General features: G+C 41.7%; 1 protein-coding gene across 1 annotated transcript; it reads right to left on the bottom strand.

The window, feature by feature from the left end:
* Positions 1-833: 833 nt before the first annotated feature.
* LOC116516832 lies at positions 834-12,707 on the bottom strand. Its single transcript, XM_032229460.1, has 5 exons — positions 12,601-12,707; positions 3,865-4,070; positions 3,314-3,484; positions 3,028-3,144; positions 834-1,915 (listed from the first exon to the last, which is right to left on the bottom strand). Exons 1-5 carry the CDS (start codon positions 12,705-12,707, stop codon positions 1,650-1,652), a joined length of 867 nt encoding a protein of 288 aa, XP_032085351.1. The 3' UTR covers positions 834-1,649.
* Positions 12,708-14,047: the final 1,340 nt, after the last annotated feature.

The raw sequence follows: 14,047 nt of genomic DNA, 5'->3' as shown, positions 1-14,047 counted from the left end.
CAAGCTACTATTTATAAACATGTTAAAAGGAATTCTGATTTCTGATATCAGATATATTAAATTATGTTCAATATACAAAAATCCAAATAAGTTCATTTCCTTTTAAAATTCCTCAGCAGCAACCAGTGGCTGTCTGTGTGAAGCCCATTTGAAGCCTGTTTATTAAATCAGGGACATCCCAGGTGGGAGGGTGAGTTGGGGGCTCAAGAGGAATGGCCGTGGCCAAAGGAACAAGGACCCTCGGATTTAAGGGAGCTGTGCTCTCTGAGCTTTGGCCAACAGGGTGCAGGGCAGCCATAGGGCAGATTGGGGGCAGACAGGTAGGGGGGGAGTTGAGCCTTTTGAGGGTCAGGGCTGGGGGGACCAAACCCAGGATTCTTGCATTGGGTTGGGTACTTGCTTCACAACACTTTATTCTTGGTGACTGCTGGGATTGTGATTGCTAAGCGATGCGGCCATGTGACATGTTGGCTTACGACCCCATCAGTCTCTTGATGACAGAAAGTCTGATCCCAAATGCGGTCGTACGTTCCCAGCCAGTTTTCTTCCAGATGGACAAGGCCAAGTGGACGTTCTCCAAGGACAGCCGAAGCTGGGATAGCCATAATAGAGGGAGATGTCCACTTCTTTCTCCGCTCCTCAAAGATCTTGATCCTCCCAGCGAAGTCCAGCAGGCTGCCTCCTCCCTCTCTTTCTGAGCTTCCCGCTTCATCCTCTCCCGAATGGGCCGCTGCTCGTCCGTGATGGGTCGCGAGACCTCCAGGTCGGGGGGAGGCATTCTCCAGGGTCTGAACGTATCCCTTTATACGGTGGCGATGAAGATGGACCTTTGGGCAGTGGGACTTTGGCTGGTGCTTTAATGTGGCCGAGGCGCCCAACATTCAGACCTAAGTCAGTGGGCTTTGACCCCAGACTGGTGGTTTTCCCGCCAGCTGCAGCCTGGCTTCTCCACTCCCTGCTGCGTGGAAGTCCAGAATCCCAGGACTTTGGGGCAGGTGGGATCGTGGCAGGGGGCACCTGCTTCCCCAGGGGCTTTGGGGGCTGAGTAGGCACAGGAATCAGCGAGTTTTTGCCACGGCTGCGATGGTGGTTGAGGCAGAGGATGGGATGAAGGTTTGGAGAGAGGACGGGAAGGTAATTTTGACAGCGGGGGCTGGTGGTTGGCATTGGGGATGCAGCTGAGGGGCAGGTAGGAAGTGAAGGGACGGCTTGGGTGCAGTAGTCAGAGGTTGGGAAGATAGGTGAGATGATGGTTGAGGCAAAAGCTTGGCCTTTGGGATACGACTGTCCGGAATAGACTTGTAAGGCAAAACGGAATCGACTTTCTTGCTTGGCAGAGTTGAACTGGTCTGCTTGCCTAGTGGGTGAAAGACTTGTAGAGACTCCATCAGTTTACAAGCCAGGTTGGTCTTTGGGATTGTCTTTGGGGCTCCCTCCGTTTCACTTTTGGGGTAGCACTTTCTGCTCTTTGTGCCACACAGGCTGACCTTTTTCCTCGCTTCCTGTTTATCTTGGCTTTTAGGCTGACTCTTCTCCAAGGCTGAAGAGGCATGGCCTGTCATAGAGTTTGGAAGAATAAGAATGACATTGTTCAGCTGTCTGCTCTGGAAGGAGTTCAGGAAGCACCACCTTCGGGTCTTCATGGATGCTCAGAAGTACAGAAGGCACCTTGGTCTGGGTGAGATCTGGAGCTTCCAAACCACAAGGGACGGTTTTGGATTTCGGGGCATCTGCTGCCCCCTTTGCAGAGGCATTTTTGCAAGGTTTGTTTCTCTGCTGCCCTTTTGCCCTGGTCTTAGATGGCATTGATGGTGAGTTCTCTCCTCCTCCTCTTTGGGTTTTTCGCCGGTGGCTTCTTCAATCCAAGGGATTTTCCTTTTCCCTTTCCCCTTTGATGAGGTATGGAACTGACCATCTGGAAGGGAGAGAAGAAAAAAATACTGCTCACCGTCAGGAAACTCATCAAGGAGCTCCTGCAGTACATGGAACTCATCCTTCAAGCCTGTCCCGTGAGGTCCTTTATGTTCCTCCAGGAAGGAGGAGAGGCATGGCCCTACTCCTGCCCAATCTGAACCCACCTCTCTGAAAGTAGAAAAGAAGAAAGAAAGAAAGAAAGAAAGAAAGAAAAGAAAGAAAAAGAAAGAAAAAAAAAAAAAAAGAAAAGAAAGAAAAGAAAGAGAAAGAAAAAGAAAGAGGAAGGAGGAAGGAAGGATGGATGGCTGGATGGAAGGAAGGATGAAAGGAAGGAAGGAAGGAAGGAAGGAAGGAAGGAAGGAAGGAAGGAAGGAAGGAAGGAAGGGAACTGACCATCTGGAAGGGAGAGAAGAAAAAAATACTGCTCACTGTCAGGAAACTCATCAAGGAGCTCCTGCAGTACATGGAACTCATCCTTCAAGCCTGTCCTGTGAGGTCCTTTATGTTCCCAGGAAGGAGGAGAGGCATGGCCCTACTCCTGCCCAATCTGAACCCACCTCTCTGAAAGTAGAAAAGAAGAAAGAAAGAAGGAGAAAGAAAGAAGAAAGAGAAGGAAGGAAGGAGGAAGGAAGGAAGGAAGGAAGGAGGAAGGAAGGAAGGAAGGAAGGAAGGAAGGGGAAAAGAATCTGTTTTTGAAGGATACCAATTAGGTTGCTCAGACAAAATGTGAGCTACTTTTAGGCTCCCATACTTCTCCTACCACCCTGTTTGCCCCTGCTCTGCTATGAGGAATGGGAATATTATTGTCTTCAATCTCTGCAGACCATTCTCCAACTAGCAACTTCATTCCTGGTTCACGGTAATAGAAGAGGGAATCTACAATCTAGGGAATTTTTGGCAAAATTGGTTCAACTGATGAACACAAGGCCAGTAAGGGTCTAGACCATCCCCCATTATTGATGAACAACAATCTAATTTTCATTGGGTTGTCTTCTCTAAAGCCCACAGCAAGATTTCACATATCTTGGAAGAGCATGATGAGACTCTGCACCTTCCAAAGAAACCCCTCTCGGTCGGGGACAGTCTTCCCATCTGCAATGCTTTGGAACTCACCATTCAGCCCAAACTTTTTGCTAGGATCTCGCTCTGATGCTTCTTGCCCTTGAGAGGTCTGTGGGACCTCAGTCTTCAGACTGGCACCTGATGGGTGTCCTCCTGGAGCTTGGCCCACTGAAAGAAAGATGTCAAGAGGTGATTCTTCAAACAAGGATGCTCTATCATATTATCTCCCAGATATGGATTCCCTTCTGAAGTGTTCACCAGCCTTAAAGTCCAGGATGTCATACAAAGGCTAACAGGGGTCAATACCTGCAGGGAATACCTGGTATTTAGCACTCACCTTCCACCACTGGAAAGAGGTGAGGCGTGTCCTCCAAATCATAGTGTAACGATGAAGAAGGAGCCAAAGGGGAGCCCACAAACTGATGGATGCTCCTTCCTGGCTGATCAAGAGATCCCGGAAGATGGTAAGTCTGGGCCTTCTGTGGTTCCTCTTCAGGGGCTCTGACCTCTGAAAGAGCCAAGAGGAGAAACTGAGCAAGAGATGTGGATTCTGCACCATCATAGCTGACCCTAACTTGGTGGCCCAATCTGCCTGTGACTCCTACCAGGTTTTCCTTCGCAACTCTACAGAAATAGATGAAGAGGCAGAAAAGGATGGAGACAGCTCTTGATTGAGGCCTGGGCCTCCCAAGCAGCTGCTCCTGTTTCATAAATTATGAAGAACCATATTAAAAACATCTAGGTCTTCAAGAAACTTACTCTAGTTCTAACTTTTCTTGAAGACCTCCAGGATTGGTGGCCCAGCCTTTGGACATCTGTGACTAGGTCTAACTGGTGGTGCTCTGGGAACAAGAGCCAAGGTTCCAGGGTTGCATAAGTAGCTCTCACCTTGCAAAGAGGCTGGTTGGCTGCTAGGATGCTTGAGTGGCCACCTCTGTCCAAGCTGAACGCCCACATCAGAGGCGGTCTGTGCCCAAGGCGTTGCCTCTGAATGACCTGAGAGCCGATGTTGGGGGTAGGAGGGCCTGGGGATCTTCTGCACAGGGCCAGTGCCAGGAAGAGCTTGATATGGAGGTGGCAGGGGGGTAGAAAGGCTGGGGAAAGGTAGAGACGTGAGGATTGCAGGCTGTCAGGTTGGCCAACTGCAGTTGCTCCCCATGGATGGTTTGGAGGTGCGACACTCCTGGAGGGACAAAACTCTGCAGGCTGGCATTGCCTTGGATCAAGTGAGCAGGCAGGTGGGGAAAAGGAGGCTGGATCCAAAGGTTGTTTCCTAGAGCAGGTATGGCTATGAGTATTGGGCAACCTGGAGTCGGAAGGGCCAGGTTTTCTGGGGTCTCTGCGTTATGCGCCGGATCTGTAAAACACGCATCAAAAGAAGGACAGAAGTCAGAAACTGCATTTTCTGTTTCAATCTGAGAACATCCAGGGTCCCATATTGGATATAGAACAGAACAGAATAGAATATGGATTGGAGTGGAATGGACTAGAATAGAATAGAATAGAAATGGAATGGAATGGAATGGACTAGTATAGAATAGAATAGAATACGAAATGGAATAGAATAGAATAGAATAAAATGGAATGGAATAGAATAGAATATTGGAAGGAAGAATAGAATAGAATAGAATTACAGGGTTGGAAAGGACCTTGGAGGTCTTCTAGTCCAACCCCTGCTTAGGCAGGAAACCCTACACCACTTGAGACAAATGGCTATCCAACATCTTTAAAAGTTCCAGCCTTGGAGCATTCAAAACTTCTGGAGGCAAGTTGTTCCACTGATTAATTCTTCTAACTGTCAGGAAATTTCTCCTTAGTTCTAAGTTGCTTCTCTCCTTCATTAGTTTCCACCCATTGCTTCTTCTCCTACCCATGTGCTTTGGGGAATAGTTTGACTCCCTCTTCTTTGTGGCAGCCCCTGAGATATTGGAAGACTGCTATCATGTCTCTCCTAGTCCTTCGTTTCATTAAACTAGCCATGCCCAGTTCCTGCAACCTTTCTTCATATGTTTAAGCCTCCAGCCCCCTAATCCTCTTTGTTAATCTTCTCTGCACCCTTTCTAGAGTCTCAAAATCTCTTTTACGTCGTGGTGACCATAACTGGATGCAGTATTCCAAGTGGGGCCTTACCAAGGCATTATAAAGTGGTGTTAACACTTCATGTGATCTTGATCTAGGTCATAATGTCCAGGGAGGGGTTAAACACCTGTTCCTCCCTCAGGCACAAAGTCATTCCCCCCCCCCACATCTGACCAGGATGAAAAGGAAAGAAGAATTAGAGGGGAAGAAAGGAGCATTTTCTTTCCTTTTACATCGTCCTTGGAAGTAGATATAGCGGCTGAGGACATCATGTAGTTTAGCCCTCAGTCCCATTCTGAGTGGTTTGAGATATGTAGCCCTGCCTACACCCTGCTGATTTTAGGGTCCTTCCAAAGAAACATACTTAGGGACTCAAAAAGGAGTCCACCCCCCGATGAGTAGATATCCTGTGAACCTTTAAAAGGACGCCAAACTGTCTTCTTGGCCCCAGAGAAATAACACAAGGCATTTCAACCAGATGTTTGGTTTCCTGTTTTGTGATTCCTCTTTCTTTTCCACCTTCTGGTCCATGAGTCCCCCTGATAAACTTTTGATGTGATGAGGAAATGGGATTAAAAATCTGTTTCTATCAAAAGCTACATTGGGAAATATTTATTAGAAGTGGATATGAAATTCCACTGAATATAGGGCAAAATGTATGGCCACAATCCAAGGAAAAGAAGTCAAGGACTTCCCAAAATTGGGTTGAGCGAGGACTCGCCCCATTGGTTTTCTTCCAATTTGCTTCCTATCATGGTTTCCATTTCCTTCCCTTGGATAGCCCATCCCCAAACCTTCTCCTTTCCCCAGCTGTTCTCTATGCGTAATGCCAAATTTGACTCTCAGTGAACGAGGGATCCCTTCCCAGAGTGAGATGGCCCAATTCCTACCTGCCATCATGGGAAAAAGAGTATATGTTGAACGAGGGTAGAGATGGATGCTGCCTCTAACCTTCCAGCAGCCGGTAAAGAGTGGTCAGTAAAAGTGGAATCATTTAAAAGTGTTTATTCCCGTCCCTATGGTAACCCTGGACATTCTGAGATGCCAAGAGAACTTTCAGAGTAGAAGCTGATGATGAAATGTGATGTCACTGCAGGAGGCAAGGAGAACATCAGTGATGGCTCTCAAGAGTTATGCCTGGGAGGAAAGAAAATGTCCAGTCCTTCTCCTGACCACTCATCTTCCCTGGTAGCCAATCGTTACTTTCAGAGATGTGGACAATAGCTTTAATTTGGGCAGTAGATGACTTCTTGATGCCTTAAACTATCCTATGGGGCTTAAGGGGTTGAATCCTCAGACCCAAACCCTTGATGGTTTGGTGATTGTAATGTTACTCTACATTTCAGGACCAAGAAAACATGGGTTGGTAAATGTTTAGTTTTTTTAAAAAAATGTTTTTATTTTTAAAAATTCATTTTTAAGAACACAAATATTATCTTTGCAACATTTCCACATCATTAAACCTCCATTATACTTTTTATCCATACATCTATATCTGTATCTGTATCTGTATCTATATCTATCTATATATATATCTATCTATATATCTATATCTATATCATATCTATATCTATATCTATATCTATATCTATATCTATATCTATATCTATATCTAGATCTATATCTATATCTATATCTATATCTATAATCTATATCTATATCTATATCTATATCTAATCTATATCTATATCTATACTATATATATATATATCTATATCTATATCTATATCTATATCTATCATCTATATATCTATATCTATATCTATATCTATATATATCTATATCTATCTCTATATCTATATCTCTATCTATATCTATATCTATATCTATCTCTATATCATATCTCTATCTATCTATATCTATATCTATATCTATCTATATCTATATCTATATCTATAATATATATCATATCTATATCTATATCTATATCTATATACGTGTATACATCTATACATGTATACATCTATATCTATATCTCTATATCTATATCTATATCTCTACATCTACATCTATCTATCTATTATCTGTATATCTGTATATCTGTATATCTGTATATCTGTATATCTGTATATCTGTATATCTGTATATCTGTATCCGTATCCGTATCCGTATCCGTATCCGTATCTATATCTATATCTATCTATTTACACATTTTTCATCTACTCATATGGTAATTTATACTTATATCTCTTCTGCAAATATTACTCTTTCAATGTACTTTTCTGTACAATACATCTTATATCATTCTATGTACATATTTCTTATAATTGTTATTCGGTTCTATTTTATTTACAATCTATCTTACATTTCCCCCCCCTCTTGTTAATTACGCAGTTTTTATGATTGCTTTCTAATTTCTTAATCTTTTTTCCCCTTTAATACAGCAGCAGCAGCAAAATAATTATTGGATAAGAATAAAAAACTGGCTGGAAGAGATAACCACACAATCAATAGAACTAAAACCAGAACTATTTCAATTAGGGATAACTATAGGGAATTATGAGAAAATAATTAAATACTTCATATTACATGTAATAACTGCAGTAAGAATCATATAGGCACAAGACTGGAAAAACAAAATACATCAACAGAAGAAAATGTGATTTTTTTAAAAAAATGTATTAGAGTGTGCTGAAATGGACAGACTTACAAAAGAAATAAAAGACAAAGAAGAATCTGAGTATTACATAGTATGGAATTTGTGGTACAAATGGCTAGAGGAAATAGACAAAGAACAAGGTAAATGTTTAGATTCAAAGGGCCATCCCTATGTGCTGTAGATCTTTGAATGTTGGCAATTTTCAAAGCTTTACTAGATGGCCTTCCATCCACCTGGGCCCAAAAGAGGGATGTTGTGTAACTTTTAGACGTGATCAGACTTTCCAGTGGCTATCAGCACCATTGAATTGTACATGAAATGAAGGTTTCTTATGACAGCCCCTCTTCATTTTCATGCAAAGACTTCTTCTGTAATTTGAACAAATAAATTAATTAGTCTTCAAGTTTATCCATTATTCCAGTCTCCAGATGATTTTTTTACATTGTTCCATATGCATAAATATGTGTTGAAGAATGTTGTTGTGTCATCTTCCAACATTTCCTTGACATTGAAAAAAATTATTATTGAAGTCTAATAAAAGGCAAGGAAGAGACTAAGATGCTTATGTGGAAGATTTATTCAGCAGCATTTACAAGGAAGAGATTTGAATGGTGCGGTGGCCTAGAGGTGGAGCTCTAAAGGCAGATATTTTTCTCTCTGGGCACAATGAAAATATATCTGCTGCAAGAAAACCTCCACATTGGTGACAGGAAGGGCATCCAGTCAGTAAATACTCAACTCCATTCAGTTGCCCACACTCCATCCCACAAGGAATTATGGGGGTCATTAAAAGAGGATTTACGGGTAATGGATAAGGGGACTGGAGACTAAAATATATGAAGAACCGTTGCAGGAACTGGGTATGTCTAGTTTAATGAAAAGAAGGACTAGGGGAGACATAATAGCAGTCTTCCAATATCTCAGGGGCTGCCCCAAAGAAGAGGGAGACAAGCTATTCTCCAAAGCACCTGAGTGTAGAACAAGAAGGAATGGGTGGAAACTAATCAAAGAGTGAAACAACTTAGAGCTGAGGAGAAATTTCCTGACAGAACAATTAATCAGTGGAACAACTTGCCTCCAGAATGCTCCATCACTGGAGGTTTTTAAGAAGATATTTGATAGCCATTTGTCTGAAATGGTATAGGGTTTCCTGCCTAGGCAGGGGGTTGGACTAGAAGACCTCCAAGGTCCCTTCCAACTCTGCTATTGTATTATTGTACAACTCACATTCCTCTGTGTGAGCAGATCAGGATTCAAGTTTAAGCAGAGTGTAGGTCCCCTAAGCGGGCATTTTAGGAGTGCTGGACCAGTACTGGTTCTTAAAGCAAACAAATAGAAAAAGAAGAATAGAATAGAATGGATGGAATGGAATGGAATGGAATGGAATAGAATAGAATAGAATAGAATAGAATAGAATAGAATAACAGAGTGAAACGAAGAGTGAATTCTCACTTCCAATGCTTTTCAATTCCTTCTTGATCTCGATGGGATTTTCACCAAGCAATATTAATGCTCAAGCAGCATTTATTTGATGCCGGAATACCAAAGGGATACAAGCAGCATCTTCAAGCCCAGCCTGGCTGATACACATTTAACATGGTCCTTATTTAATAAAAAGAAAAGACAAGAGAAAAGGTGAAGATGCTCAGGTAAGACATTTATTCCAGTACTGCACGGGAGGGGATAAGAATTAACATTATAATCTAGTCTACATTTTTTTTTTATGGCTGTCTGGATTTACCACTACTTTGCATCCTTCCCCATTTTCAGTAGAGCTGGGTCTTTGAAAGGAATGTGAGTGATTTAGTTAGACTTCTTTTCAAATTCCAAATCCATTCCGGCACCAGCATCCGAAGGGATGAGACAGCGACATTGGTCATCCAGTGTATAGGCTCCACGTTCACACGATACTGGGTTTTCCCCTTCCTTGCATCCTGCAATTAGTAGAACACCACAGTCTCTTTGAAGGGAAGAAAGAAGGGAGGGTGAAGAAGAGGAAGGAGAAAAGATCAAGGCCGGTCAAGGTTGATATCAATTGACACAGGCTTTTTAAGATCATCAGCCACATTAGAACTTGTGGAGAACTATTGAACTTCCTGGAGAAAGGTTGATTCAACCAAGGCTCTGCTTGATTCTAAAAACCCAGTTCTTGGAAATGCTCCTTTAAAAGGAGAAATCTCGGGTTTCAGGCACCCTGAATTCATTTGGGATGCCTCCTGTTGATTGCAATAAGGATCATGACTTTAACTAACCAAGAGGGATGTGTGTGCAGAAATCTGATGGCCAAGATCACAGCCACAAAGAATATGTTCACTTCCTCATCAGCAGTTGGCTCAAACTCCTCCCAGATAACAGGACTCAACTCAATGAGGCTCCCATCAAAAAAAGCTGAGTGGTTTTTTAAAAAAATATTTTTACTAAACAGTTTTTTTAAAAAAATATTATTTTACAATTTTCTTCTATGCAACATTTTCACATCAGTACACATCCATTATATATGCAATTCCCCCTTATTTCAATTTCTCTTTGTCTATACATATGATACTAATATATATCGTATTTTTCAGGTATAAGACACTACGAAGTATAAGACGCACCTAGCTTTTAGGGAGAAAAACAAGGGGAGGGGAGAAATCTGCCTCTTCCTCTCAGCAATTTGCCTCCTTGCAACAAACAGTATAGATAATATACACTGTTTGTAGTGTTATATTTCAGACTATACTTGTACAGATGCTGTTAAAATTGATGTGCTTTCTGGAAATATAGTTATTCTCTGCTATTTAAAAGAACAGCACTTTTTAAAACAATAGCATGGGGCCTCTTCAGATCAAGCATTTATTTTAAAAAGCTTCTTCATTTTGTTAAGTTGTTTTGAATAATAATAAGGCAGTCTTTAAAAAATAAGTCTCATAATTTGAACATTCTACAGGCATTTATAGTTGTTGACTTACCTCCTTGCAGCAAACAACCTGATTAGCACAAGAAAAAAAATCTGCCTCCCAGCAATTTGACACATGGAGCAAACAGCAAGTTTCACTTACAATTTCTCCCGATCATCAGCTGTTTCAGGCTTCAGGGATTGCTATACCCTATTGCAGCCTCCATAAGCCCCCGTTTGAGGCAAAGAGTTAAATTGCTGGGAGGCAGAGGCCAAATGGTTGGGGCCGGTGGGTGGGTGGGGCTACATTCAGTGTATAAGACACACTCAAATTTTCACCCTCTTTTGGGGGGGGAAAGGTGCATCTTATACTCTGAAAAATATGGTACATTCTTTAAACTGCCATCCTTCATTGTGTATCATTTCTATTATACATGTTTCATCTGCATATACATTGCTAATTTTTAATTCCTGTGTCTTCTTCATTTAGTCATTTCCTTCATTTCCTTAAGCTTTATACCTATCCTGTAGCCTTTTGTACCACTCGTTCCCTACCATATACTATTCTGTTTCCTCCTTATCTTTTATTTCTTTTGTGAGTCTGTCCATCTCTGCACACTCTAAAATGTTCCTTATCACATTTTCCTCTGTTGGTATGTTATTGTTCTTCCAGTTTTGTGCATATATTGTTCTACCTGCCGTTATGATGTGTAAAATTAAATATTGTATCTTTTTAAATCATATTTCCTTGTAGGTATTCCCAATAAAAATAATTCCAGTTTCATATCTATTTGCGGTTTAGTTATTTCTTTGAGCCATTTTCTTATTCTATTCCAATATTGTTTAGCTTTTGGGCATGACCACCACATGTGGTAATATGTTCCCTGATTTTGTCTACATTTCCAACAGTCCGCTGATGTATTCGGGTACATTTTAGCCAGTCTCAATGGTGGAAGGTGCTATCTATAGAACATTTTATAAATACATAAAGCTTGAGTGATTTTATCTGACAGCTGGAATATTTCTCATTGTGATGCTTCGTCCTCACCCAGAAGGGATCTGGTCACCCAAAATAGGGGCACAGTTGGCTAGCTGAAAATTTGCCAACTTAAAGCCACTACGTAAGTCCAGACAGTGTCAGGTGCAAACAGCCTGATTCTGAGATGCTTTATTACATTCTGCCTAGATTGCAGGAATCACCCCAGTCTGGGAGCTCTTCCCTGCGGACAATTAGAAATTCAGAGAGGGATGCTTCTGGCCCTTTTACAGTTGTGTAGTGATTCCAGACCAGCTCCATGCATGAGCCTTCCTCCCTGCTAGGTTAGGGCATTGTCTGTGCTATATTAGTAAACCCTTCTGGCTTAACTTAGGAGAAAACCTGCTCAAATTAACACATCTAAAGCTTGCCCATAACTTTTTCCTACCTTTCACAGCATCTCATTCCATTTCTATTGCATTTGCAGTGGAAGCAATGATCTGTATTCCAGGAGGACCCAATGGGATGGGTTTTCCTATCATATCGATCAAGGCAGGTTTCTGATTTCACCATTTTACCTAAGAAGAAAGAATCCAGTTGAGTCTGCAGTCATACTCAAAAGATCAAGCTGTATCAAGAATCGTTCCAGAACTGGAGGCTACTTCCATAAATCTACTATTGGACAAATGTGAGAAGTATATAAATTCTCTGCTTTTCCTGCAGGCAGTTATTGTCTACCTCTTAGATTTCTAAGGACTCCTGGTGACCAAACAATTTCTGCATTGGTACAGAAGGTGTTTTTCTGTCCCAGTTAGGAGACCTTAGATAATGTGAGAATCAAGAAATATAGCCTATGGATCTATTAGATTCAATAAGTCCTATGGATAATAGAAGGCCCCAGAAGAAAGAGATATGAACCAAAGTTTTCAGCTAGGATGATTTCAAAAGAACTATTTGTAATCCTGCTGAGCCATTGCTAGCAGTGAATTTTTTATGTGTGTACAAAATATGCACTTGTATGGATTCATTCAAAACAGGAAGAATGAAACTGCTGGAAATTAGGAATTGAAAGTAATGTATGCAGGTGTTCACGTAAAGTGACACTTAGTGAAGTTGTGAAGCATGTAGATGGTTAGAAGAACGGTATAAAGGATAGGGTTCAAAGTCAGCTCGGGGATCTTTGATTTATAGCAGTCCATGTAGGATCTGCTGTGAACCATTGGCCCATTGCAATGACTTATTATTGCAAGTATATTACTGCTATTATATCTTTCATATCTATTCATTTCTAATGTTCCAAATTATTAGAAACAATGAACCTGTGCTCTTAAAGTAAGGATTATTGCTTGGATTGTTGCCTTTCTTTCCCATTGGAATTTTCTTATGACAATAGAAACCTAGATTGTAGAATCTAAACCAGAAACTTTTCAGCTGGCACTACTAGACCTTTGCAGGCCACACAATGAGGGTTTGTTCAGATGAATAAGGGGCTTCCTTACCATCTTTAAGCTCTGGTTTCAGGGAATCTGAAAAACATGTTCCTTGACATGTAGCCAACATGAAAGAGAAGATGCTCAGACAGAAGAAGACACTCTGAGAATGGAAGAAAAGAAAAAATGAGTCAACAGAGCCCTTGTTGGTTCTTCCAGAAATGGGCTCTTCAAAAATCCTTCTAATATCCAATTCAGTAATATGATGATGTTCATGAACTTTGGGGAAAGCCCTCTAAGATTAAGTTTGCAATCTTGTGAAAATGTGCATTGAGATCTCTCTTGCCCAGCTGGGTCCACCTGGATATCTTCCTCCCTTCTCTGGGCCAGCTGCACCCAAATCAGGATACCCGAGTATCTCAGCCTTTTGTTCATCCTCCTAAGTACCGTATTTTTGGGAGTATACGACACACCTTTTCCTGTTTGGTGCAAGGTCAAAGGGTGGGGGCCTGCAGGTGGGTGGGACTACATTCAGTGTATAAGACACACCCACATTTTCACCCTCCTTTAGGGGGGGAAAGGTGCCTCTTATACTTCAAAAATAAAGTAAGTAGAACAGTGTGTGTGGGGGGTGGAATCTGCTGTGCCACACAATTTAGATTAGCTAGAAAGCAGGAAACAGCTGATTGTCATCCAGCTGATTGTCCAGAATATTAGTTCACCCGAATCAGTAGCATTTTACTACCGGTTTGGGCAAACCAGTCCGAACCAGTAGTATTTCACCCCTGCGTCTTATTCTATGTCACCTTTATGTTATCTAAATTATGTTCAGACATATCCTCTTATGATTCTCTCCACAGCCATGACCATGGGGTGATTCAGCTGTGAGAAAGTGACTGTCTCAAAGGGGCCATCTCATTCCTTCAACCATTCTCTTCTTACATCTAACCCAATTTTTTTACCATCTTGGCTTTGGGGAAGCCCCAGGAAACTCTTGGTTGGGATAGAAGGACAAGGAGCAGTGCTTCTCTCTGAGGCAGGCAAGGAATCTGCTTCTCCAATTTTTGCAAAAAAAATAAGACCACTCCTTGCACACATTTAAAAAAAAT

Source organism: Thamnophis elegans, chromosome 13, assembly GCF_009769535.1.
Source record: "Thamnophis elegans isolate rThaEle1 chromosome 13, rThaEle1.pri, whole genome shotgun sequence".
Lineage (NCBI taxonomy): Eukaryota > Metazoa > Chordata > Lepidosauria > Squamata > Colubridae > Thamnophis > Thamnophis elegans.
The sequence above is the reverse complement of the archived record's forward strand: the minus strand, read 5'-3'. Positions and strand labels throughout refer to the sequence as shown.

What these genes read in the sequence shown, in the direction of transcription:
- LOC116516832 (XM_032229460.1), bottom strand. Translation starts at nt 12,707, where the DNA reads ATGGACTGCTATAAATCAAAGATCCCCGAGCTGACTTTGAACCCTATC. An exon ending in CCAACCAGCCTCTTTGCAAG is followed by an intron (nt 3,485 to 3,864) that starts GTGAGAGCTACT and finishes TGGCTCTTTCAG; the next exon opens with AGGTCAGAGCCCCTGAAGAG. An exon ending in CCTCTTTCCAGTGGTGGAAG is followed by an intron (nt 3,145 to 3,313) that starts GTGAGTGCTAAA and finishes TCTTTCTTTCAG; the next exon opens with TGGGCCAAGCTCCAGGAGGA.